Here is a 26,278-nt window from a genome sequence, read left to right as displayed (position 1 = left end):
TGTCATATCAACTGCGTGTGACTGAGCCAAGCTTTGGGTGCTGTAGCTTTGATTACTTTCCACCATGAGTACCTCCTACAGCATCCGGCAGACTTCTTCCACTAGTGGGTCTTCAATGGGGTTGGGTGGATTTGGAGGAGGTCCAAGCAGGTTTTCCTCAGTTCATCTAGAAAACTATGGGGCTCCAAATATGTTTGGAGGAGCTGGAGGCAGGGGTGTCTCAGCCTCCAAATCTAGACTGGTCTCAGGGCTAGGTGCTGGGTTTTCTAATGGCTATGGTGGTGATTTCATCAGTAGCTATGGTGTTGGTGGTGGGGATGTGTTTCTCCCTGGCGGGGAGAAGGAAACTATGCAGAATCTCAACAATCGTTTGGCTTCCTATCTGGACAAAGTACGCTCCTTGGAAGAGGCAAACAGCAAACTGGAAATCCAGATCCGTGAGTGGTACCAGAAGCAAGGTCCAGGACCAGAACGTGACTACAGTTCATACTACAAGTTGATTGAAGACCTACAGAGCAAGGTATGACATCAATGACACACAGGCTGTTCACTCTGTGCATGTAGCTTAGATAGGAAGGGCATGAAGCATGTTCTAGTCAGAGATGCTTACAAGGTGCTTGAAGGTCATTCAGCTGTTTCACGGCATGCTGCAGGTCTCTCCATTCACTGCTGAGAAGTTCAGACCCATATATAGTAACATTCTGGTTCTGTTTCTGATAGGCTGCAAAGTGAAATGGAAATGAATGTTCTAATTATATGGGTCCAGTTGCAATGGACAATATTCCAGTAGTTGGGGAGTATGTCCAGTGCTGGGCAGACTTCTACAGTCTGTGCCCCGAAAATGGCAAGGTCAGATCAAGATCAAGAATATATATGTTATATTGAATTGCATCATATGCTATGAATTTATCTTATTAGACAGACTGGATGGACCGTGCAGGTCTTTATCTGCTGTCATCTCCTATGTCACTAGTTACTATAGTAACAGGTTTTCTCCTGAAGTGGAAGAGTTGGAACACGGAAAAGAGAACAGTTGTGTTTGTGTCAACTCAAAATGTATTCATGCAAATGTTTCTCCAATAAAAAAAATACAACTTTTGATTATAGAGAGACGCAGCCCACTGTGCTACATAATGTTCAGAGGGCATGTTTGATTCTCCAGTTACTGACGGTCGTAGCATATAGTCCAATTTGGTCTTATAATATAGCTGAGTTTGCAGAGAGCGAAAGAGAGAGAGAGAGAGAGAGAGAATCACTGCACACTTTCCTGCTTCAGACAGGTACAGGGGGGTGAGTTGGTTTTTGGAAGGTGCCACTATCAGTAAAGACTTTTAAATTCAAGCCAGTTACATATGCTTTGATTGAACTTTGTTGCAACTTGTGTACATATTGAAGACAAGGAGAACAATGACTATATTGAAGAGGTTCTGCATCAGTGTCCTGAGGCTCTGTAATGGAGCATCGAATTGTGAAATGTTCTGGGACTAAGGGCTTGTGTTTAGAAGATGTTAGAAAGAAGGAACACTTGGGGAGGGGGCTGCAGGCAAAATAGAGGATCCTGAGATATAGACAATGAAAAAACCTGGTGTCTTTAATGCTGTTTAAACCAAGCTTCAAACAGTTAATAAATCAAAATATAAAGTGATCCCTTTTTATTGGACCAGCAATAGAGTTCTGACTTCTCTCAGGTTAAAAAACTTTTTCTTCCTTTAACGTGAATTAACATAATAACCACACTAGTTTATCCAAGCTTCAGACAGCAACCCTTGCCCTCAAAATAAGCTTAGAAAAGAGAGATTATACCAATTCCACAATTACCTGTTCTATTCATTTCCCTTAATTACATTGCCAATTAGTACTGAAGATTTTGTAGATGACAGAAAGTCACTTAATCTATGATCATTTGGGTGATGGAATAGCTCCATCTTAAGCTTAAGGCATGGGCCAAGTCTGGGAGATGAAGTTCTGATTTCCCTAAGAAATTTCCCCCACTGCCACCATCTCCCTGCAAGCAGTGGAGGTTAAACCACCAGGACTAGCTCAGCCTCTCTCTTTTGACATGGAGGACATGTGGTCACCTATTTATCAGTCTTCATGTTCAACTTGTCTTGTCATTGTACTGAAAAGGAACACCTTTAGACGGGCTGTGTGTGGTGTTTATCCCTCCTCTAGGTTAAATCTGCTCAGCTTGCAGGTTAAAATTACTTTTTTTTACTCACTATGTAGGTGCAGTGAGAATAAAGAGCAAAGCTCAGGATGTGTTCTGGCTGGAGCTGATGCCATTGGACAGTGAGAGCACCGCAAATTACACATCCTGAGCTTCAGATGCAATGATTACTCTGCAGAAAGAAAGTGATTTCAACTGGCAGCCTGAGATTATAGAAAGTGGAAGTGAAGGAAAAGTCAGACAGAGGCCCTGGACGGTCTCATCTTCACATGGTGATTCCTATCCTTGACATGATGCTCTAAGGTAGATAAAATGATTCTTTTTGAATTTTTTTGTCATTTGCTTTATGGAACTGAAGAAACAGAATGACATGAGATCCTGAACTAGAGCTGTTTCAGGATGATTGGCATGAGGTCTCTCTTTTATTCCTGTATTGCAATCACTTCTTTACTTTTAGGATCTTGTATTTTGTTAACACAAAAAGAAGAACTAGTTCAGAATATGGGGGACAGGAGCAGAGGGGCAAAGAAAAGAAAGTTCCCAGGACACCAGCCTGCCCCAGACAACTGCCCACTGCCTTCAGTGGAGGAGTGGCCTAGTGGTTAGAGCACAGGTCTTGCAATCCAGAGGTGGCAGTAGTAGTAGTAGTGGCCAGTTCAAATCCTACTGCTGCTCCTTGTGATCTTGGGCAAGTCACTTAACCCTCCATTACCTCAGGTACAAACTTAGATTGTGAGCCCTCCTGGGACAGAGAAATATCCAGTGAGCCTGAATGCAACTCACCTTCAGCTACTACTGAAAAAGGGTGTGAGCAAAACCTAAATAAATAAATAAACTCAGTAGGGCCCAATTTACTAAAGCATCTTAGGTGTTTAAAGTTCACTAACAAAACTGTGGGGTCATTTTACTAAGCTGCGGTAAAAAGTGGCCTGCAGTAGTGTAGTGTATTGGGCATGCCGGGCCAGTTTTTACCGCATCTGCAAAAAAGGGCTTTTTTAAAAATGGGACGGGAAAAGGGCCTGTGGTAACTGAAACCGGCGCATGTCCAAAACTGGCCTGAGCCCTTAACGCCACCTGTTGATCTAGCAGTAAAGGCTTAGGCGTTACGTGCACGGCAACTAGTTGGCGAGCGCCAACTGCCTATTACTGCCAGAAAGGACGCACATGGGAGGAAATAAATAAATAAATCATCCAAGCATTATAGGCACATGTCAAATCTGAAATTACTGCCACTGTGTTAAGAGTTACTGTAGAATGTTAATTGTTAGTGAGCACTCATTTCCGTACTGAACACTGTGGGGGAAATTCTATAAAGGTCAGCAACAGTTAGACCAGGGTCGTCGAGAGATAAACCAGGCCCAGGGCAAACAATCTTCAGGGCCCTGCTGTCACCAACTCCACTGCTACCTCCACCTCCACCCTGCAGCAGTGATTGAAACTGCTCTGCCGGCCACGGGTCCTTCTTGCTGCCGCGTTCCGCCTTCTGTGAAGTAACTTCCTGTTTCCACATAGGCGGGACCAAGGAGGTTTAATGACAGGAGGTGGCATGAGCCTATCTGGCCCATTATCTGGGTTGAAGGCAGTGGGCAGAGCTTGACACCATACTGGTCAGAACAAAACAATAGCTATCGCTATTGAAAACAGTAGTAAACGTGAGGTTTATATTGTTTTATTAAACCTCCAAAGTTTTGCATTCTTTCTGTTAGGAGGGGATTGGGGGGGAGTGTAAGGGGAGATGGGGGGTTTGGAGAGTTTTTGAGGGGTCTGTGAAGGGGGGGAGGGTTATATCCAGAGCTTGCTTTGTTATTTGCACTGAAATCCACATACATTGTGGATTTCAGTGTTGCACTATATGCCTTTATTTTTACTTATGATGACAATAAAGATATTTTTATATAAAAATAATAGCAAATGCTTATAACTGCTTATGTGTTTTATTTTTATTTGACAGCTTTTTTATTTATTTGTAAAGCTTCCTATATGTAGATCTATATCATGAAATAAAACTGAAAATCATTAAAATAGCATTAAAAATTATTGTAGCTAGAAGAAACAACAGTAATAAACTCTGTATTTTGTGCTCATTTTTCTACACTGTTCTATACAATACAGTAATACATGGCCAGATCTCAGTGAGGATATCCTGTTTCTTGATGGGTTCATCTTAACTGTTGTTGTAATCTGCCTTGGGAAGCCTGGTGTTATTAAGATGGATTATATTGAAATGAAATGGGAAGTAAAATTAAACTCTCCTTTCACTGGGGCACATGGAATCATATCTTCACTTCATCTCTTTTGTAGAGGTTTGCATTTTAGATACACAAATGGATTTTTCCGTTTTGAGCATGTTTCAGGGACAAGTGGTTTTGTAAGTCAAAATAAAAATACATATTTGGTGGCATAGCCATGGGGGGCATTGGGGGCCTGGGCCCCTCCAATTTGGGTTTGGAATCCCCTAAGGTCTGCTGGTTTGACTGGCGGGGGTCCCCAAGCCCCACCAGCATAAGCTTTCCTGCGGTGATATTTGCCACCATGCTACCTGTCTTGCTTTCCCCCTCCCCATGCGACTGCTCATTTTTAGTGAAATTGAGCATGTGCGAGCTTCGCGCATGCTCAATTTCTCTAAAAACGAGTATGTGCACCGGGGCAGGAAAGCAGGGCAGGCAGCGCGGTGGCGAATATTGTCGCAGGACAGCTTCTGCTGGCAGGGCTTGGGGACCCCTGCCAGCCCAGGTATGTGGGGTTATGGTGGAGGTCGAGAACAACGGGGAGGTCGGACAAAATGTGCCCCCCAAGTTTGGGCTCATGCCCACTCCCAAACGAGGTCTGGCTACACCGTTTAGTTTCATGCAGATCTCTCATTTGTTGAAACTTAACTAAATGGACTATAATGCAGTCCATTGGTTTTCTGATATTTTGTTCTTGTGATGACTTATATTGTGCCAAAACTGAAAACTCTTTTCTCTTCTTTCTGGACAATAATAACTTCATGGGAGCAAGTCGATGGATATGTTTGAAATATTTATCAATGTTGAGATTAACATATATACCCAACTGGGCATTTAAAGGTCTGTCCTTTAATGATGCCACATCTTCAGAAATCATTGCCATAAGTACAGACAGTTATTCAAACATTATCATATGCACACACCAGAACAGGCATCCATACTCACATTGCAAAAGTAAACAACAACTTCAACAGAGTACATCCAAAATTATTTTTATTTCCTCTTTTCCATTTTCCAGAATTCTAGACAGCAGATATGCAAATCAGTAGGACCCAAAGCAATCCAAAACAAATAAAGTCAGAAACAACACAGTTTATACCTAATTGTGCAACCAGCCTTTGGTTTCGCCTTTGGGTTTAAAAAGCAATACCATGTGCATGTAAGGTCTGGATAAATGAATTAAAGCCATCAAGATATTAAGCAAATACCTATAATATGTAATACTTGGTAGCAATAATGAAACAGTGAAGGAATAATTACATAGCAGACATGCAAAAGATTTCTTTTTCACTGAAAATAACTTTGTGTGCTGCTTGCATTTACATCCAAACAGACTTTAAGTTGAAATAAATATATAAAACAGAACTGGCATATTTAAACTGACTCTGGACTTCTGCATGAAGGTAGAGCGTTCCTCATTATTCAATATCTCTCTTTTAAATAGTACTAATAAAAATAATATCATTACAATATACCACTGCAGTCCATAAAACAAAAGAAGAATGTTCCCACCTACCATCCTTTTCTTTTGATCTAGGCACAGGGAAACAAAAAGTTCTGAAGTGCTCCCAGGTTTTAACTAATTAAGTTTTAAAACAACCTTTGTAGTTAAAAATAAAAACTGTGAATGCTGAGCACCTGATTCTCAGAACATGAAACCGATGAAATATTATTCTGTTCTGATACTTCCTCTGTGCACATCTGTGTGCTGCAGAAGCCGGCATATTTCTAACTATAATTGAGATAAAATAACAATGAACAACGACAATGTGGATACAGTGGCTGATAGTTAATTTTCTTCTGACCAATATAACAGCTGCGCAGAACAGGTCGGTTTCACGTTTTTGATGTTATGCTGGCTCCTCTCTTATTAAGCCTGGTGGCATCTTGAAGCTATACGGGTTTGGCTGATATTTAGTGCCATAGCTGCTTAACTAAGTGGGCAAAGTTAAGGCTGCTGTTTGTGTGGTCCTACTCACCCGGTTAACTGCAGTGATATTGACAGCTAAGAGACTGATGTATTTCTGGTGTCTGATGAGTTTTTAACTTTATGGTATGATCTGTTGTAAATGTTTGCATCCTGTGTTTTTTGTTTATTTTATGGATTTATAGATGTGATTATGATGTTGTATTGTTATTTTTATTATTTTACAATTATGCATGTTTTTAATGTAATCATCATTAGAATTATCGAGATAATGCAGAATATAAGGCTGTTACAATAAACAATAATTCCTGGCTCTGCCCAGACTCCACCCCAGCACTCACCCGTGAGTGCTGCAGTAGTGGTTAATAAGTATACTGTCAGGTTGAGAGCTGTTGAATATCTGCTCCTGACCTGCTCAGTGTGATTTAGCTGCCTTAGCATGTGAATGCAAGGGGTGTTCAAGGGGGGGGGGGGGGGGGGGGTCTCCAGCATTTACACAAATAAATTACCGAATACTGTAAGTTATGCACTAAAGTGCTGCATCTAGGTCTGTGATTTATGCCTGCTACTGACATGGTATAACTGGGTGCACCTAAATTTAGAGATGTAAATGCTCTTATAGAATAGCTCTTTTCCCATGTAATGTGGGCGCTTCAATTGTAGCACCCAGATACAGAATTGCCCCTAAATTTCTAATGTGGCAGATAACACAGTGCAGGTACATCTAACCAGTGCATTTTGTCTAGGAAAAAAGGTGCCGGTACTCAAATGCCAGGCCACCCTTCAGGGGTGGAGTGATCATTGAGGGCAGGGCCGCCGAGAGGGGGGGACAGGGGGGACAAAATTCCCCAGGCTCGCCACAGCAGTCCGTCACTCCTACCCTCCGTCGCTCCCTGGCATTGAACTTAAGCGCCTCACCTTCGAAAGCGCAGCAAGCAGCGGCAGACCATTCCTTCCTTCTGTGTCCCGCCCTCGCCTGACGTAACTTCTGCGAGGGCAGGACATGGAAGAAAGGAGTGGTCTGCCGCTGCTTGCTGCGCTTTCAAAGGTGAGGCACTTAAGGTCAGTGCAGAGGGCCCGGGGGTGGAGAGAGGGCCCGGTGGCGGGTGGAGGGGGGCCCGGCGACCTCGGGTAGGGGGGGCCCTGGGGGCGGCCTTGTCCCGGGCCTGGCCCAGTCTCTCGGCGGCCCTGATTGAGGGACTCACCTCACAATAGCCAGGACCCTTGCAACCAGTCATAGAATCTATGACAAGGCAGAATTTGTATGTAGAACCTGAGCTCTTTCATTAAAATACGAGAACCATGGGTCAAGTTTAGCAGACAGTGGAAAAGGTGCCGGTACTCAGTACCCCCAAGTACCCCCTCAAAAAAAGCCCTGCATCTAACTGTATTTTGCATTATAAGCTGTGCCATTAATGTCTGGTAGAAATCTGTGCCCCAAGTTAGCAGCATGACTGCTTTCCCTTTAGTGACGGAAACTCTCCCAAAATTTACTGTGGAGGCTTTGCAGTTACTGCATGTTAAATGTAGCCACTATCACATATTAATTGCAAAACCTTAGTTTAGTAACTAGACCTTGTCTCCTTCCTGCACTGCTTTGAATGAGCAGTTTGAAAATCTGGGATAGTTGCAGCCTGAGTGACATCTCAAGATAACCTAATCGCTGTGCACCTTCTGAGTCCCTCTTATGTTATGACTGGTTGACCATAACTTCTTCTGCTGTTCCCTGGTTTTCAGATTATTGCAGCTAATCTGGATAACGCCAGGGTCCTTCTGCAAATCGACAATGCCAAACTGGCCGCCGATGACTTCAGAACCAAGTAAGTTTCATGTTGGTAACACTGGAATTTATTTTTGAGACTGAATAAAAGGAGGCTCAGATTGGCATGTGAAGGGGGCAATCCTACAACAGAGTGACTAGAATTAAGCATCTGGAGGGTACGTGGTAGGATCTTATTCTATAAAGGAACATAGGTGTTTTCTTTCCTTCAAAGAATATCAGCTTAACCAGGTACATTCGCCCGTAACTAGAGGCTGACCAAAGCTTCTGAGACTGCCGCAGGAAGTCTCGGCAGCCATTTTAAAGCAGAGGTGGTGGCAATGGGCAGAGCAGCGGGCAGGAAAGAGTGGGGTTCTTTCCTGCTCCTGAAGAGGCCACTAGACCACTAGGGCTTGTTATGGTAGTCCTGGGGAAGGCCTACTGATGCTGGGGGAGGGTGGTGGTGGTGGTGGTGGTGGCAGTGCAGCTGGGGGGTGGTCAGGGGCAGCTCGGAGGTGCAGAAAGTTTTGGTTTTGGCTGAAAATTCCAGAGTTCAGGTCAGTTTTGGTGTGAGTGGGGATGGGGACAATCGAAAACCCATGGAAATCTGTGGGGATGGGGACAAAATTATGATTTTTTTAAACTTCCCACTGAAGTTGCACTGATGGTCTTGTGAGATAGTGAATAGCCTACCCTAGTTTTGCTTTTTCTTGACTTGCCTGAGCTTCCCTCTTTTACTCCCCTTTTAGGGTGTGTGTGAGAACTCTTTCCTGTTATGAAATGGTGTTCCTTTGCTGTTAATAAATTGTTTTTAATAATGCAAACCACTTTGATCAGATTCTGCGTGGCGGCATATCAAATTGATAAATAAACATAAACATAAAAAAGTCATTACTACCGCAGAGATGAGAGGGGACGGATCAAAAATGAATGGGGATGGATTGGAAATGAATGGAGGCTAGAGGGGATGGGGATCAGATTATTTATTTACTTAGATTTTGCTCACACCTTTTTCAGTAGTAGCTCAAGGTGAGTTACATTCAAGTACACTGGATATTTCTCTGTTCCAGGAGGGCTCACAATCTAAGTTTGTACCTGAGGCAATGGAGGGTTAAGTGACTTGCCCAAAATCACAAGGAGCAGCAGTGGGATGTGAACTGGCCACCTCTGGATTGTAAAACCAGTGCTCTAACTACTAGGCCACTCCTCCACACCTGTATGCACCTCTACTCGGAAACTTGACACCAACACCTCAGCTAAAAAAAAAAAATCAAATAGAAAATCACATTAATAGAAACAGATGCGTGGGTTCAGCAATTTTGGCAATGAGGGAGACCATTGATAAACAAACTGCCGAGAATATTTATCTATTTGTTTCGAGCATTTTGGCAGGTACAATCTCCACCGAGCTAGTCTCATCTATGTGACTGATAATGCAGCTAATATGAAAGGATGATGTCTGGCTAGGTCGCACAGGTAATAATCTCAGTCTTGTACTCTCTCATGGACTCCAGCCATTAAAAACTGAAGTTGATCCAAATGACCTCCCCAGTGAGGTAAGTGAGCTTATAGCATTGTGCAATGAGGTGGTTACACTCACTAATGAACAAAAGTAAACCGTTCACTGAGGAAAATGCTCAAGGAGTGTATGTCAACTCAGTGGAACAGCATTCTATTGAATTCTATAGCAGACAAAATGGAGGAGCTGCATGCAATTGCACTGAACCAGATGTGAACAAGCAGTTCCTGATCAAATTGTGCGCAATTGATGACTCCTTGCCGGCAGAAGACGTTATGGTGTATGGTTCCATTTGAAAAGGGCCAAAGAAGAACTGGCCTAGTGGTTAGGGTGGTGGACTTTGGTCCTTGTGACTCTGGGCAAGTCACTTAACCCTCTATTTCCCCATGTAAGCCGCATTGAGCCTCCCATGAGTGGGAAAGCGCAGGGTACAAATGTAACAAAAATAAAATAGATACTATTGGAGCTTCTACATGGAATGTTGTTACTATTGGAGATTCTACATATTCCACTAGCAACATTCCATGTAGAAGGCTGTGCAGGCTTCTGTTTCTGTGAGTCTGACGTCCTGCACGTACGTGCAGGATGTCAGACTCACAGAAGCAGAAGCCTGCGTGGCCACATTTCACAGAAGCAGAAAGCCAGCGCGGCCACATTGGTGATCTGCAAGGGCTGACTTCTACATGGAATGTTGCTAGTGAAATAGCAACATTCCATGTAGAATCTCAAATAGTAGCAACAGTGGAGGAGTGGCCTAGTGGTTAGGGTGGTGGATGTTGGTCCTGAGGAACTGAGTTCGATTCCCACTTCAGGCACAGGCAGCTCCTTGTGACTCTGGGCAAGTCACTTAACCCTCCATTGCCCCATGTAAGCCGCATTGAGCCTGCCATGAGTGGGAAAGCGCAGGGTACAAATGTAACAAAAAAAAAAAAAAAATACTAAGCCTTCAATAGATCAGGTGGTCCCAACAAATATCAGTTGAAACAGCATCTGACAATTGCAAGCTCAGAGAGCCATTTGGCAGCATCCTTAAAGAATCATCTTGCAGCCGTACTTACCTTAATCTACACCTCCCCAACTGCAAAGGTGTTAAATACAAATCCCTCTACGCATCCAATTTTTCCTTTTCAGGTAGCCAGCTTTGGAGTGCTTTACCAAGACCTATCCGTACCATTAACGGCCTTTTGCCCTTCAGGAAAGCACTGAAGACCTATCTCTTCAAGATAGCCTACCCTAACGATTCAACCTAACCAAAACTTGCCCACATGATTCTTATTGACATCTGTTTTTACATGGACCATGCTCCCATTATCCTTTTTGCTACCATATATCCATTCCTTTTTATCTTCCTACACCTACCTCCTATACGCTCAATTCCTTCTGCATCCAATCCCTCATATTTAATTTACTTATCTGTTAACCCCATTAATTTTGTGTTCATTACAAACTGTATATTCTTCTTACAAATTTGTAATTCTTTATATTGTTGCTATGTAAGCCGCATTGAGCCTGCCATGTTTGGGAAAGCGCGGGGTACAAATGTATTAATAATAATAATAATCACCACCTGGATTGCTATTTTACCATTACAGAGACATACTTGGCAGCAGCGTAGCTGGATCCAAGGCTGAATGATCATTTAAATCTATGAGTCGAACAGAGAAACATAGAAAAATGAAGGCAGATAAAGACCATATGGCCTGTCCAGTCTGCCATACATGTAATGTACAATACTTTCCTCTCCCTTAGAGATCCTATGTACTGGTCCAAAACTTTCTTAATTCAGATACGGTTTTCATCTCCACCACCTCCACCAGGAGGCCATTCCACCCTTTCCACGAAGAAGTATCAACTCGGGCATTCGGCACACACTCAGACGTATCAACCCCCGCCCCCTTCAATACCACACTACAAGCCGTATCTTCGATAGAATTGGATTTATTTTGGCCGCAGCCAGGAACATCAAAATTGTTACAACTTAAACAAATTACATTACATCTTCTACTAATCATTATGCCAGCATGCATTTCTACCCGGGTACACAGCTTCTACACGTAGTTGCATATTCTGGGCCACAGGCCAAGCCGTACCAAGCCCCTGTGGCCCCCTGTGCTGTTTTCCAAGCACCCGATGTCACTTGGTGTCTCCCGTTGAAGGAGGCACCTACCACATTTACAAAATGACGTTCTAGGCCTCCCGGCCGCCCAAGCCAGGAGACAAGCTGTATACACGTTGTTTCCCGTTGAAGGAGGCACCTACCACATTTACAAAATGACGTTCTAGGCCTCCCGGCCGCCCAAGCCAGGAGACAAGCTGTATACACGTTGTTTCCTTATAACAAGGCTGCTCACATGCAAGCCTACCATTTGCATCAACTTGATAATTTTCCACACAACTCTTTCTGCAGCAGTAGTTACCCCAAACTTGTAACTGTTATGTGTCAAGCTGCTGTGTACCCATTGCTGGCTGTGCGTAAACATTGTAGTCTAACGCCTCGCTGCGACAAAGCTTGCCTCTCAAGTGGGTGGGCGGGTGGGCGTTGCTCTTCTCCTGCTTCCAAATTCAAAAGGACTTCCTGTGCAGTTCAAATTCCTCTCTCCTCCTCCCTTGCTCCTCCCCTTTTTTCCTGCCCCCTCCCCTTGCTACCCCTTGTTTCCCTCCCACTACTACCTCTGCTCTCTAGCTGGGCCCTCCCTGCACCCTCCCCCACACTTCTGTCTTTGCTGGCCTTCAGCCCAGTTGTGGTCGGCCCCCCTTTAATGGGTGTGCCTGGTTCTCAACTCGGGCATTCGGCACACACTCAGACGTATCAACCCCCGCCCCCTTCAATACCACACTACAAGCCGTATCTTCGATAGAATTGGATTTATTTTGGCCGCAGCCAGGAACATCAAAATTGTTACAACTTAAACAAATTACATTACATCTTCTACTAATCATTATGCCAGCATGCATTTCTACCCGGGTACACAGCTTCTACACGTAGTTGCATATTCTGGGCCACAGGCCAAGCCGTACCAAGCTCCTGTGGCCCCCTGTGCTGTTTTCCAAGCACCCGATGTCACTTGGTGTCTCCCGTTGAAGGAGGCACCTACCACATTTACAAAATGACGTTCTAGGCCTCCCGGCCGCCCAAGCCAGGAGACAAGCTGTATACACGTTGTTTCCCGTTGAAGGAGGCACCTACCACATTTACAAAATGACGTTCTAGGCCTCCCGGCCGCCCAAGCCAGGAGACAAGCTGTATACACGTTGTTTCCTTATAACAAGGCTGCTCACATGCAAGCCTACCATTTGCATCAACTTGATAATTTTCCACACAACTCTTTCTGCAGCAGTAGTTACCCCAAACTTGTAACTGTTATGTGTCAAGCTGCTGTGTACCCATTGCTGGCTGTGCGTAAACATTGTAGTCTAACGCCACAGGCCACGGCAACGACACCTCGTTTGCCGTGGTCCCCCACCCCTCCTGGCTGCGGTCATGCCCTAACGCTATGGCTTGTATCTATTCGCAAGTCATGTGGGATCGTATGACTTTTAATGCACACAAGAATGCCTGAAGCCTCCCTCCCTTACCTATACCCTGTTATGGCTACTCTATCTCCCTGGCTCCTCTATCGCTCTGACAACCCAGGCTCTCACTGTTCGGTCTCACTGCTGCCCTTCTATGCGCCCACCGCCTTTCCCTGTGCCCAATGTACATACAAGTGATGAGTGACCGCATATCCAAATCCGCTGCAGCTCATTCTGGATATGGATACCTGTAACAGAATATAATCAGAAGCAACATGTTAGCACAGTGCAAGCAACCATTATCACTTTGCTGTGGATGCCTTAATGGGTCCAATGTACCGCTTGTATACACTAGATGGGTCTGATGTAGCGCTTATATACATTAGGTCGCCATCGGCCCAGTCTTTTGATGGCCTCTATGGACACTCCTAGCGCTGCCACTGCCGTAGCTGCCCTAATCCTAAATGAGTGGGTACTGTACATAGTGTATGAATCAGCAGGCTGGTCTTTGGTCTTTGTTTTAAGTCGGCTTAAAGGTTCAGGACAGGGCATGTCCGTTCCGATCCATTTTGATTTGTGAATAAGTAGGTCAGTTGCCGCGGCTGTAATGGCCGCGTCACGTATTAAGAGGGACATGCCATGGTGGGCATGCTTGTACGTAGCCACCAACTCACTGACTCGCAGAGCACCATGCAAAGCTAATGAGAATGCGCATTTGACTCGACGGCCCTCAAACTCAGTGTCACTTATCTCCTCTAATGATGCAAAGAGACGGCCCATTTCCCTGCCGGTACTGGGTTTTCTTTTACCTGGGTAGGGTACTCCCGGCCTGCCCCATCCTTTCATCAGTCTTTAAATGAGGTCTCACCAGAGTCTTCTATAGAGGCATCATCACCTTCTTTTTCCTACTGGCTATTCCTTTCCCTATGCACCCAAATATCCTTCTAGCTTTCACCATCGCTGTCTGGCAACCTTAAGATCATCACATATGCTCACCCCCAAGTCCTGCTCCTCTTTTTTGCACAACAGTTCTTCAACCCCTAAACTGTACCATTCAATCAGGTTTTTGCCAAATTCCATACCATCCTTCAAGCTTCGCTAGGTCTTTCCACCATCAGGGGTGTCTGTCCTGATTTTGGTATCATCCACCATGAGGCATACCTTACTAGGCAGTCCTTCAGCAACATCACTTACAAAAATATTAAAAGGAAGGGTGGAAAAGTGCTATAAACAGACTGCAAAAACTGGTGACGGATCAAACTGTAGTTGAGGTGCAACCAATTGCCGAACCACCAACAAAATGTCCAAAATGAGAAGAATCAGAGGCAGTCTCTCGGCGGCCCTGGGGAGGAGATGTAAAAATCAAAACTTTGTTCTCATGGTGGACTTGTACCTTTGCAGGAAATTACAATGAGAAAAGAATCCCTTTATTATACAGCTGCGTGCAATATGGTGCTAGTGCATGCCGCTGTTCTGACACTTTAGTAGAATAGTATTGGAAGATCAAAATTTTTGATCCATGATATTCCTGAGCTCTTTGCTTTTTATATACATCCAACTTTGAAAAAGGAGATAGAGCAGCTTTTAAACTAGACCAAAAATACTATAATGCCCTTATATTGCTCCATGGTGTGCTTGCACCTTGAGTATTGCATTCAGTTCTGGTCACCCACCGAATCTGAAAAAAGATATAGCAGAATTAGAAAAGGTTCAAAGAAGAGCGACTAAAATGATAATGGGGATAGAACTCTTCTCATATGAGGAAAGGCAAAAGAGGTTAGGGCTCTTCAGCTTCTTAAAGAGACAGATGAGAGGTCTACAAAATCTTGAGTGGTGTAGAACGAGTAGAAGTAAATCGATTTTTTACTTGTTCCAAAAGTACAAAGACTAGGGGACACTCGAAGAAGTTACATGGAACTACTTTTAAAACAAATAGGAGGAAATATTTTTTCACTGAACAAATAGTTAAGCTCTGGAACTCTTTGCAGGAGGAGGTGGTAACAGCGGTTAGCATATCTGGGTTTAAAAAAAGTTTGGACAAATTCCTGGAGTAAAAGTCCATAGTCTGCTATTGAGACAGACATGGGAAGCAACTGCTTGCCCTGGATTTGTAGTTTGGAGTATTGCCACGATTTGGGTTTCTGACAGGTACTTGTGACCTGACTTGGCAATGGTTTGGAAAACAGGATATCGGGCTAGATGGACCATTGGTCTGACCCAGTATGGCTACTCTTATGAACTTATGTAATCGGGCTTTATCAGCATAATTTAGAATGTGGGTAATAACTTGGCGCGTTCCCACCATCAGCCCGCCGCATCCCAACATGGTGCACCCATTCAGTGGAAAGTGGGACTGCTTCTGGTGGCATCTCCAATGCATTAGAGAGCCAGTTAGTAACAGTTGAATCTTGGACTGATTGAGGAAGCCCAACAAGGCGAATATTATTTCTCCTGCTATGATTTTCCTGGTCATTCATTTTTTTCCAACAACTGCTGGTATTTGTCCTCTGCTGCTTGGGCCTGCTGCTCCTCCATGTCATCCAGTTTAGTAGCATGACCAGCAACTCGCTCCCCCAGGCCTTGCAAACAATTACCTTGCTGATCCAAGCACTCCTTGATATCCTCTGTGGAGGAATGCAACTTTGCAAGTTTATCATCTAAGATAGCAGACATGTGCTTTGTGAGTTCTCGGACCGCCTCCTCTTCCAGGATTACTGTGACCTGCAGGACCTGTCCTGTCACCATCTTGCTGCTCCCACTGGGCTCCCTTGGTGGTCATACCCCGCAGAATGACAGTCTTGTTTCAGGTTGATACCTACTATAATGTATGTGAAGCAGCTGTTTGGGGTGATAGAGCTCAAGAGGGGCCAAAAACAGTTTGAATGATGCCGATAAATTGCAGTGAGAAAGGAGGCCGGTTAGTGAGCGCCTGCTCAGCATGAGAGCATCACTTGACCCCCCCCCCCCAGAGAGGAGCGTGTCAACGAGCATCTGTGTTTTGCGATTTTACGAATTTATAGGATGCATTTTATATTTTGATGAATTTAGAAGACCTTTTATATGCGGGATGGGTACATAAATGGGAAAGAAAACTGTGGGGATGGTGTGGGGACAGTAGCAACATGATGGGGATGGGGTGGAGATGGAATAGAATTGAGTGGGGATGGGGACCAGATTATGTCCCTGTGCACACCTCTACTCTATACTTAACGTTATGGTACAAGCATGTACACCGGTCATAGAACTGATAAAAGTGTTAGTGCTTAAGTGCTGCCGATACCTGTAATACTTAAAGTATGCCATAACTTATGTGCATAAGTTTGACCCTGCGCATGCTGTACCCAAGCTACGCCCGTGTGTATATCCCCTTTGCAAAAACGCATGATGTAAGTTAAATGGATATTTATAGAATAGTGCTTAGGTGGAAGAGGAATGGCCTAGTGGTTAGAGCACCAGTCTTGCAATTCAGAAGTGGCCAGTTCAAATCCCACTGCTGCTCCTTGTGATCTTGAGCAAGTCACTCAACCCTCCGTTGCCTCAGGTACAAACTTAGATTGTGAGTTCTCGTGGGACAGAGAAATATCCAGAGTACCTGAATGTAACTCAGCTTGAGCTACTACTGAAAAAGGTGTGAGCAAAATCTAAGTAAATAAATTTATATGCCTATATTCAACCATGTGCACAAAACTACCATTAATCTAAATATTTACCTGTGTAAGGGGTGTGTAAATGTTGGCTTTAGTCTTATAGCTTTCCCCCTAAACTTCTATCATTTGTGTACAGTTTCTACATTCTAACAAGAGTAAGTACTAATTAAACCGGGCACTTTGCACTGAAGAAGGGTGTAGGTAAGCAGCAGAGAGAAGTTTATAGTTTGGCCAGTGGTTTCTGCACTTGCTTTGCTCACCTCAGCAACTGGTGCCAAGTGTTGGCATCTGGCACCTTGTCATGGCTGAACTGCTAGAGAGGGAGGGAGTCCTGGCTTTGGGCCATGAAACTGGAATGCCAGTTTAGACTACAGAAATAAAGAAGGAAATTACCATCAGGGGAGAATACCGCTGCCCACCTTGTGTGTGGAGTTCCCCGCTATTCTAGGGCAACTCCTCTCCTGATTAAATTGCATTGGCTTCCAATAAATTCTCAGATCACCTTTAAGCTTTGTGTACTTGTTTACCAAATTTTGTATGGCTTATTGCCTACTTACATGCAGAACCTGATAGATCTGCCTTCAAGAAATGCTCTTCCTACGTCTAGGGAATATCTCATGCTTCACTATCAAGTTGTAAGAATGTTCACTATACAACTGTTCAGGGGTGGCTCGACCATTAGGCCACCTGAGGCAGAGGCCTCAGGCAGCACTCTTCAGGAGTGACATCTCCCCAGTGTTACCCGGCAGCGGCGACATCTTCCCGGCGTTACTTGTCAGCAGCAGTGATTCCCATACGCTGCCCTGCCGTCAGCACCTGCCGTCAGCACCTGTGGCTGCCTCTCTGATGTAAGCAGGGCAGTGAATGGGAAGTGCTGCCATTGCCGGGAAATGCCGCGAAGGGGAGCATCTCAGCCCGGGGGGGGGGGGGGGGGGGGCAGCATCTCATCTGGGGGGCGCTGCGGCATTTCTAGCTCCGCCTCAGGTGGCATCTTGCCTTGGGCTGGCCCTGCAGCTATTCATACTGCAGGTTTTACCTACCAGGCTTCTAAGATGTGGAACTCTTTGCCAAATGCATTGAGATACATTACTGATTATCTACTATTTCATTAGTTGCTGAAAGCATTTCTATTTGATCAATCCCTCACCTACACTAGGGCTTGTTAGTTCTTGAGCATGTTAGGTATCTTATTTTGGTTTTGCTTTTTTGTTTTGTTTGGATTGTCCTTTTCTTGTCTATGCTCACATTACTTGCATTGTACTGTAGTAATTGTTTCCTGTTAGACACATTGAACCCAAACTTGTTTGGGATAATGTGGGATATAAATGTGTCAAATGAATAAAAAATGCAGTGGGAAGAGAGAGCTCCCCTTCTGGACTGAAACCCATCGTTCCTCTACACATCAAGTCTACACAAGGAAAAAGGGAGAAAGAAATCAGGGTACCAAGTTGAAATGAAATACAAATTTTACGATGAGAATACCTTTCCTTGTCCTCTAGGGTGTTCTTTTATAAAAACCAACACAAATTGTCAATGTTATCCATAAGAAGAGCATCACTTGGTCTAATGTTTGTTATTATCAGTGAGCTAGGGTAGGAGTTAGGAGCGCAAAACAGTTAAGTAGGAAGAGTTGGTTGAAGAATTAGGTAATGTTTATGTTATTTATGGCTGTTACCAACAAGTACTATATAGTAACTCATAACAAATGCAAAAGAATTACAAATGACAGATAATGGGTGAAGGAAAGCGTGAGAGGTCAATCAGAGCATCAACTGATGTCCACACTCTGACCCCATCATCTGTTGTTCTTCAAGGTATGAGAATGAATTAGCCCTCCGTATGAGTGTGGAGGCTGACATCAACGGTCTGCGGAAGGTTCTGGATGAGCTGACCCTGACCAAAGCAGACCTGGAGATGCGAATTGAGAGCATGAAAGAGGAATTGATTTACCTGAAGAAGAACCATGAAGAGGTAAACATCACATAACACATCATAATTTAGTAATAGCATAAAAAAACAAATGGATGAACTTTGCAACATTTTACATAGAACTGTTAAACTTTGAGAGAAAACTCATTGACTAGCTGAAATGTGGTAAATATAATTGAACATAGTGCAAGCCAAGAGTACTAATTAATTTACAATAAATGTTGTTTCTGTTGAATGACCCACTGTTGGTATTGCAGTCAGTGAGATAATTTGTGCAATGTATCGATATTACAATATCTTCCGAGTTGTTGATCTAAATCATCAGACGATATTAGAGAAGGGGTTCTCAACCCAGTCAATGGGACACAGCTAGCCAGTCAGGTATTTTTGTACCAGTATGGAGTACCAGCATCTTTTATTGTGCCTTCCAAAAATGCCCTCTCCACCCCATTACATTTCACACTCAAAATCTCCCAGCTTGTTTTCTTTTTCCATTGGTGCACCAGCCAGCCTCAAACCTAAGAGCCTCAGATTCAGCAGCAGCCACCTTCCATGGCTGCATACACAACACGGGCATTCGGCACTCACTCAGACACAACCACTCCCATAACCAGCACTACACCAGAAGCCATTTACTTTGACAATGTGGATTTTATTTAGGCTGCAGCCAGGTCCTTAACATTGTATTTATCATAACTCATAACATAATCAACCCACTAATAAACATCACCTTCACCTGAGTACACAGCCCTTCTTTCTTATGTTACCACAGGCTGTGCCGTCAAAGCACCCTGTCCCTCTTCAGTACTGTCTGCTATAGCACACAATGTCAATTAGATGCATCCAGTATAAGGATGCACCTATCACTTTAACCCAAAGCTATTGGCCCCCTGGCCATCGAAGCCAGGACACTAGCCGTGTCCACGTTTTTCTCTAAGCCTGCTAGCATGCAGGCATACCATTTGCTCAGTATTGCAACTTTCACCAGCTCATTAACACTTCGCCATGTTATCCACTGAGGTGCTGTGTACCCAGCGCTATCGTTACATAACTTTCATAGGTTACGCCTCGCTGTGACAACTATCCCCCTGCACATGGGCGGGTGGGTGGGTCAGCAATGATCCCTTCCCTGCTGAGTACCAAATGGCGCAGTTCTTTCTTATCCCACCCTTCTTCACTACTCCTCCTTACCCGCCCCTTTTCCCATTAACCCTTCACTCCCCAATGCTCTCCTTCTATTCCCTCTCCACCCCCCCCCCCGTCTTCATGGGCCTTCAGCCTGGTTGTGATCGGCCCCCCTTTAAGGGGTGGGCCTTTCTAGTTGCACTGGCTGAAACAAAACCCTGGTTACTGCGCCCCCTAAGGTTGGCTTTGCATGAGTACTGGCACCTTTTTTTTCTAGAAAAGAAGCACTGGGTTTTCAGGATGCCTGAGATGAATATGCATGAGATAGATTTACATACAATGGAGGTAATACATGCAAATTTATCTTATGTATAATCATTGTGGATATCCTGAAAACCCGACTGACTGGGCATGTCCCCAGGACTGGGTTGAGAACCCCTGTAAGACCGTGGTCTTTCAAACAACTCTGTGTAGTGATTTGATGACCACTACACTATGTACTCAAGACATTTGAGAACTAGAGATGATACACAGATGGGCTATTGCATAATACAAAGTTTGGATGCTCTAAATGATCTTCCTTCTAATCTCAGGTCAAATCTTTAAGACCAAAGCTAACATCACATGTCTCTGTCTGTGGTGTCTGTGCAGGAGATGAATGCTTTCCGTGGTCAAGTGGGTGGCAGAGTCAATGTTGAGGTGGATGCTGCTCCGTCCGTTGACCTGACCAAGATCCTGGCTGAAATGAGAAACCAGTATGAGACTATTGCAGAGAAGAACCGTAAGGATGCCGAAGACTGGTTCTTTAGCAAGGTATGATCTTGTGAACTTCTCAATTCTGAAAATAAGTTTTGAACACCACAAGCTTTTTTTTTAACGTGCCTTATTTTTATTGTTGTTATTATTATACATGGTGCATAAAACAAAGATTTGTCTGATTTCACTGGATAATCTGAACTTCATTCAGAAGCTTAGGAATTATCCAGGCATCATTGTAAAATGTAGCTTGAACCCAACAAAACTGATTTTTCTAAGTCAGCTGTTGTCAAATCTGAAATGTCAAGGTTTTGCAGAAATGTGTCAGCTATTGTTATTATTATTATTATTATTATTATTATTTCAGAGTGAAGAATTGAACAAGGAAGTAGCCACACATGCAGAACAGATACAGACCAGCAAGAGCGAGATCACAGACCTGAGGCGTACTTTACAGGGCCTGGAGATTGAGCTGCAGACACAGCTTAGCATGGTACATGGCTCATATTCTGCTGATGGGTCACTGCATGGTGCTTTATAGGCATCCTGGGTATTAGCATGTGCTCTTCCTGTATATTACATGTTACATGACCTTACAGTCTTCTCCAACATCCTTATTCATTCCTCAGAAAGCTGCACTTGAAGGCACCCTGGCAGAGACAGAAGGTCGCTACTGCATGCAACTCTCTCAGATTCAGGATCTCATCTCCAGCGTAGAAGCACAGTTAGCAGATCTCCGGTCTGACATGGAACGCCAGAGCTATGAGTACAAGATTCTCATGGATGTGAAAACACGGCTGGAGATGGAGATTGCCACTTACCGACGCCTTCTGGACGGAGAAGAATCGTATGTAAACACAAGAAAGTCAATTTTAAAAAACGCCCAGTGCCTACATTAGATTCCTAAATTTATAAAGATTTTCAACTGAATTTAGGCCTCTTTTACTTTATAGAAAAGGGCCCACATAGGTGCCTCTTTATAGAACTGCTCTCATAATGATGTAGGGGTCCTTTTACTAAGCTGCGTAAGCATCTACGCGCAACCAACGAACGCCAAAATGGAGTTACCGCCCGACTACAGCGTGGCTCTTGCAGTAATTTTATTTTTGGTGCGCATCATATACACGCATCTGAAAAATATTTTTTATTTTCGGACACGCGGAACGGACATGTGCCAAGTGGCATTTGACGCGCATAGACCATTACCACCTGGATTCTTTACCGCTAGGTCAATGGCTGGCGTTAAACTCTCAGACCCAAAATGGACATGTGGGAATTTTGATTTTGCCACACGTCCATTTTCGCCCCCCTCCCCAAAACAAGGTCTTTTTCATAGGCGCGCTGAAAAATGGATTGGTGCGCACCCAAAACCCATGCCTACACTACCGCAAGCCATTTTTCAGTGCACCTTTGTAAAATAACCCCTTATATACTTATTTGAAATTAGCTCATGTCTTTTCACTAGTAGCTCAAGGTGAGTTACATTCAGTTACAGTAGGTATTTCGTAATGTTGCTTAATATTTCACAAGTGGCTGTTAAAAAAAGTTTAAATTTGCTAAATTGCAGAGACAGTAGACCTGCCTGTACTGTTCTTATAGCATGGATTCAGTGTACTATTAGATTGCATAAGAACATACGTGTTGCCATACTGGGACAGACCAAAGGTCCATCAAGCCGTTTCCAACAGTGGCCAATCCAGGTCACAAATGTCTGGCAGTTCACCAATGAGAGAAACAGATTTTATGCTGCTTATCCTAGAAATAAGCAGTAGATTTTTCCAAGTCCATCTTAATAATGGCTTATGGACTTTTCTTTTAGGAAATTGTCCAAACCTTTTTTTAAAACTTTGCTAAGCTAACTGCTTTTACTACATTCTCTGGCAATGAATTTCAGAGTTTAATTACTCATTTAGTGAGGAAATATGTTCTCTGATTTGTTTTAAATTTACTACTTAGTAGTGTCATTGTGTGCCCCTTAGTCCTTGTATTTTTGGAAAGAATAAACAAGCAATTTATATCTACCCGTTCTACTCCACTCAGTATTTTATAGACCTCTAGCAAGTCAAACTAGGTGTCCGATGCACAAAGGCTGCCATTAATATGGCATCCATGGGTGAACTTCCCGAGTTGCAAACAGTGACCGATGCACAACGGGGTTAGCATGCAAATGAGATGCACAGAAATTTAACAGCTGATGCACAGAAGTCGCCACTCAGTAAGCACCTAGAACAAGCGCAGAAAGGTGCTGTCAAAAGCATTTGTCACTAGACCACCACGGAGATTTTTGAGTAGTGTGTGTGTGGCATTGATTAGAATTTAGGTGGACAACTCGCTAAGTGTATTCTGTAATGATGTACGTTGAACCTCTAATACGTACAGGCAGAAAAGGGTGTGGTTATGGGCGGGGAAATGGGTGTTTCATGGGCGTTCTGAAATTTACATGCCTACTTATAGAATATGGCCCAGTGCACCTAAATCTACATGCCAGGATTTACGCAATGTTTTCATTGGTGTAAATGGATGCATGTAGATTTAGGTGCTGAAATATCAACTAAGCGTATTCTATAATCGGCACCTAAATCTAGGTGCCGATTACAGAATAGGAAAAGTTGGCACTGATTTCAGCCCGGATTTTTTAGGTGCCATGTATAGAATCTCCTCCTAAGCGCATAACTAGCGCTGAATATTGGCTTAACTGGTTGTTGCCGTGGCCAAAAATGAAACCGGATATTTAATGCCGGTCTCCGGATATAACCCGGCATTGAATATTCGGTGCAGCCCAATGCTGGCTGATTATCAGGGGGCCTGAGACTGGAGGGAATTGATCGCATTCAGCATTCAATCTATAAGGGCAAAGAGGGCATGAGCCATTCAGGAAGTTGGCTTGATCTAGCTTACAGGCTGTCAGATCAATACAAAACATGCAAACACAAACTGTGTGGTTGAAATACTGCCAATGAAGTCCCAGTGTTTAGATTTCAAAGTAAAATACATTAACCTGATTTATGCATTGTTCAGTTTTAGAGGCTGAGCAATATTCTTTTTGCATACAAGAACCTAGTTACTAGTTGGGCATATGTTCATTGAACAGGCTGAACTGGTCTTGGATTCATTCCCAATGCATCTATAGGCTTGATCCAGTTTTTCCAAGAAAATCAGCGCTATAGGTTCATCGATGCATTGGAGTAAAAGCAGGATCAGCTCAGCTTGTCTGGATGCCATGGAGTTGGCTGATAACCCTTTTTACCTCACCCCCCCCCCCCCCCCGAGAATATAAGGCCATCTAGCACCAAAAATAAGTGAAACTGTGCTTTCTGAGATGGATGTTCTTAGATGTAACCCAATTATTTTTGCTTTTCAGGATTGGTTCCGGTAAGAAAGATGGTAAGTACAGGTGCTTAATTTGATATACCACCTTTCAGTAGATACAGTCAAAGTGGTTTACATATACTATTTTTTTGCAAGTTCTTTCTGTCCCTAATGAGCTCATAATCTAAGGTTATTTGTACCGGGGGCAATGGAGGGTTAAGTGACTTGCCCAGGGTCACAAGGAGCTGCAGTGGGAACTGAGCCCAGTTCCCCAGGATCTCAAGCCACTGCACCACATACTTTCTGAACATAAAAGTCTTCAATAATTTTCAAAATTTCCCATAATTTGCCTGACATCTATCTTGTTGGGCAGACTGGATGGACCGTGCAGGTCTTTTTCTGCCGTCATCTACTATGTTATTATGTTACTATGCACTTGGAAGCTCATTCCAATGACTTGCAGCCTGATATTGTATTTGAAAAAAAGTCTTATAAACAATCTTTTTGGATTAGGATAGTGAAGTGTTAAAAATCCCCTTGAGTCAGGTCTCGAATGTTTAACTGATATATGAATAAGTGGGATCATGTAATTAGGAGCAGAACCATGCAAAAATGTTAAAAACAATGAACAAAACTTATCCCTCTGTTTACGAAGCTGAGCCAGCGGCTGTTGGTGCAGTAACAGATATTTCTTTGGGGATGGTTTCATGACACAGCCGTAAAGCGAAACATGATGTCATGTCGGATAGAAAACTACCCCTGAAGTTGATACTTTAAAGTTAAGTTAAGTTAATATGACTAATACGTATAAGTATTTAAAAAGCAAAAAGATCCAGTAGGATCATCTGAGAAATTTCAAAGGAAATACTTTTGCATAAAAATACTTTGAAAGAAGACCAGTGACGATAGGAGAGTGGCTGCTTAAGATAACAAGGCTCAGTGGCTCTGCTAGACTGAGGTCTTCAAGTCATAGAAATTAAAGTTCACTATATTTATTTATTGATGACTTATTTTGGTATTGCTTTTTTGCTTATATAAAACATCGGCAGCATATTAATTTAGTTAGTTGCAATCATAGGCATAAAAAACGCTAACGCGCCTTTGTAAAAGGACATCTTAGCATGTGCTAATGTCAGTCCACTAGCTGAATGGCGCATCACCGCCCATTCCCCTCCCATGCTATTCCCCCTCCAGAAAATAGATAGAAAACAATAAATACCATGCGGTTAGCGTGTGAAAAAAGGGACAATTACTGCAAGATGCTTTAGCGCTTCCTGCGGTAAGCATTTTTTGGCGCTCTAAGCCTGCGTTAGGGCTTAGGGTACCAGTAAAAGGGCCTCTTAGCGTTAAAGAAAAGCACAGAGAGGTGTGGATTGGTTTCCCCAGTTTTTGTGACTGTGCAGTGTTTGAAATTCTGCCTTTCCTTGGGTGACGGTGAACAGCTCAACTTCTGAATGTTCTCTGATTTTGCAACTGATAAGGGACATCGATGAATATCTGAGCAGAACATCCCTTCCCCATAAATGTGGAAGTTTATTACTTTGAACATTTTGTCATTTTTGAAATGGTAATCTTTTAGCTCCCTTCTGTAATTGTGTCATCTGACCTAGTCTAATGCTTGATCTCCTCTCCTCTTCTTCGGCAGTGTCACAGACAACCCGTAAAGTCCGCACCATCATTGAAGAACATGTCGATGGGAAGATTGTGTCCTCTCGGGAACAGGTCCACCATAGCACCTATTAAAAAGAAGCTGAAGTGCAGTGGGATTTTGTTTGCAACCTCTCACCCCCCCTCCCCCCGCTGCACATTGGAAGTAACAGGAGTAGCCACCATCACATGATCCTTGTGGGCTGATCACGACATTCCACTGGAGACAAATTTGGGGGTCGATATTCAAAAGGGTTTAACCAAGCAGAAGAGGCTCTCGCTAGAAGTGTAGCCAGGTTAAGGGCATGGGGGAGCGGAAAGCGGACTGCTGACGGCGCCGGTGCTTAATTTAAATGCAACAGATTGCATCAAAAATAGGTGCCGTAAGAACTCCATTTGGGGAAGCAGCCGCTCTCCTGGCGACCCACCTAGCTACGCCTCTGGCTCCTGCCCGGTTCAACTCCACTGAGCTGGTCGGCTGCCGATATTCAGCGTCAGTTAACCGGGTAGTGTTGCTGAATAGCACAGCTAACTGGTCATTCCCTAACCGGCTAGGTTAGGGGTGGGCTGGGAGCGGAGTTAGGATAGAGTGGCAACTTAGCCGATTAGCAGTGATATTCACTCCACTACTTGGCTAAATAAGCATATAAAATTGGTAGAATTGGTCGATAGTGCGGAATATAAATGTTGAAATAAATAAATAAAGTTAGGACAGCCAAACGACTGTCCTAACTTTGGGGTCCTCTTGCTAA

General features: G+C 43.7%; 1 protein-coding gene across 1 annotated transcript; it reads left to right on the top strand.

The window, feature by feature from the left end:
• LOC115481530 (keratin, type I cytoskeletal 19-like) lies at positions 1-26,278 on the top strand. The gene is made up of 8 exons (XM_030220738.1): positions 1-520; positions 8,060-8,142; positions 18,575-18,731; positions 20,466-20,627; positions 20,938-21,063; positions 21,200-21,417; positions 23,932-23,954; positions 25,525-26,278. The coding sequence occupies exons 1-8, from the start codon at positions 65-67 to the stop codon at positions 25,620-25,622; spliced, it is 1,323 nt and encodes a 440-aa protein (XP_030076598.1). The 5' UTR covers positions 1-64; the 3' UTR covers positions 25,623-26,278.

Source organism: Microcaecilia unicolor, chromosome 12, assembly GCF_901765095.1.
Source record: "Microcaecilia unicolor chromosome 12, aMicUni1.1, whole genome shotgun sequence".
In the NCBI taxonomy this organism is placed as follows: domain Eukaryota; kingdom Metazoa; phylum Chordata; class Amphibia; order Gymnophiona; family Siphonopidae; genus Microcaecilia; species Microcaecilia unicolor.
The sequence above is the reverse complement of the archived record's forward strand: the minus strand, read 5'-3'. Positions and strand labels throughout refer to the sequence as shown.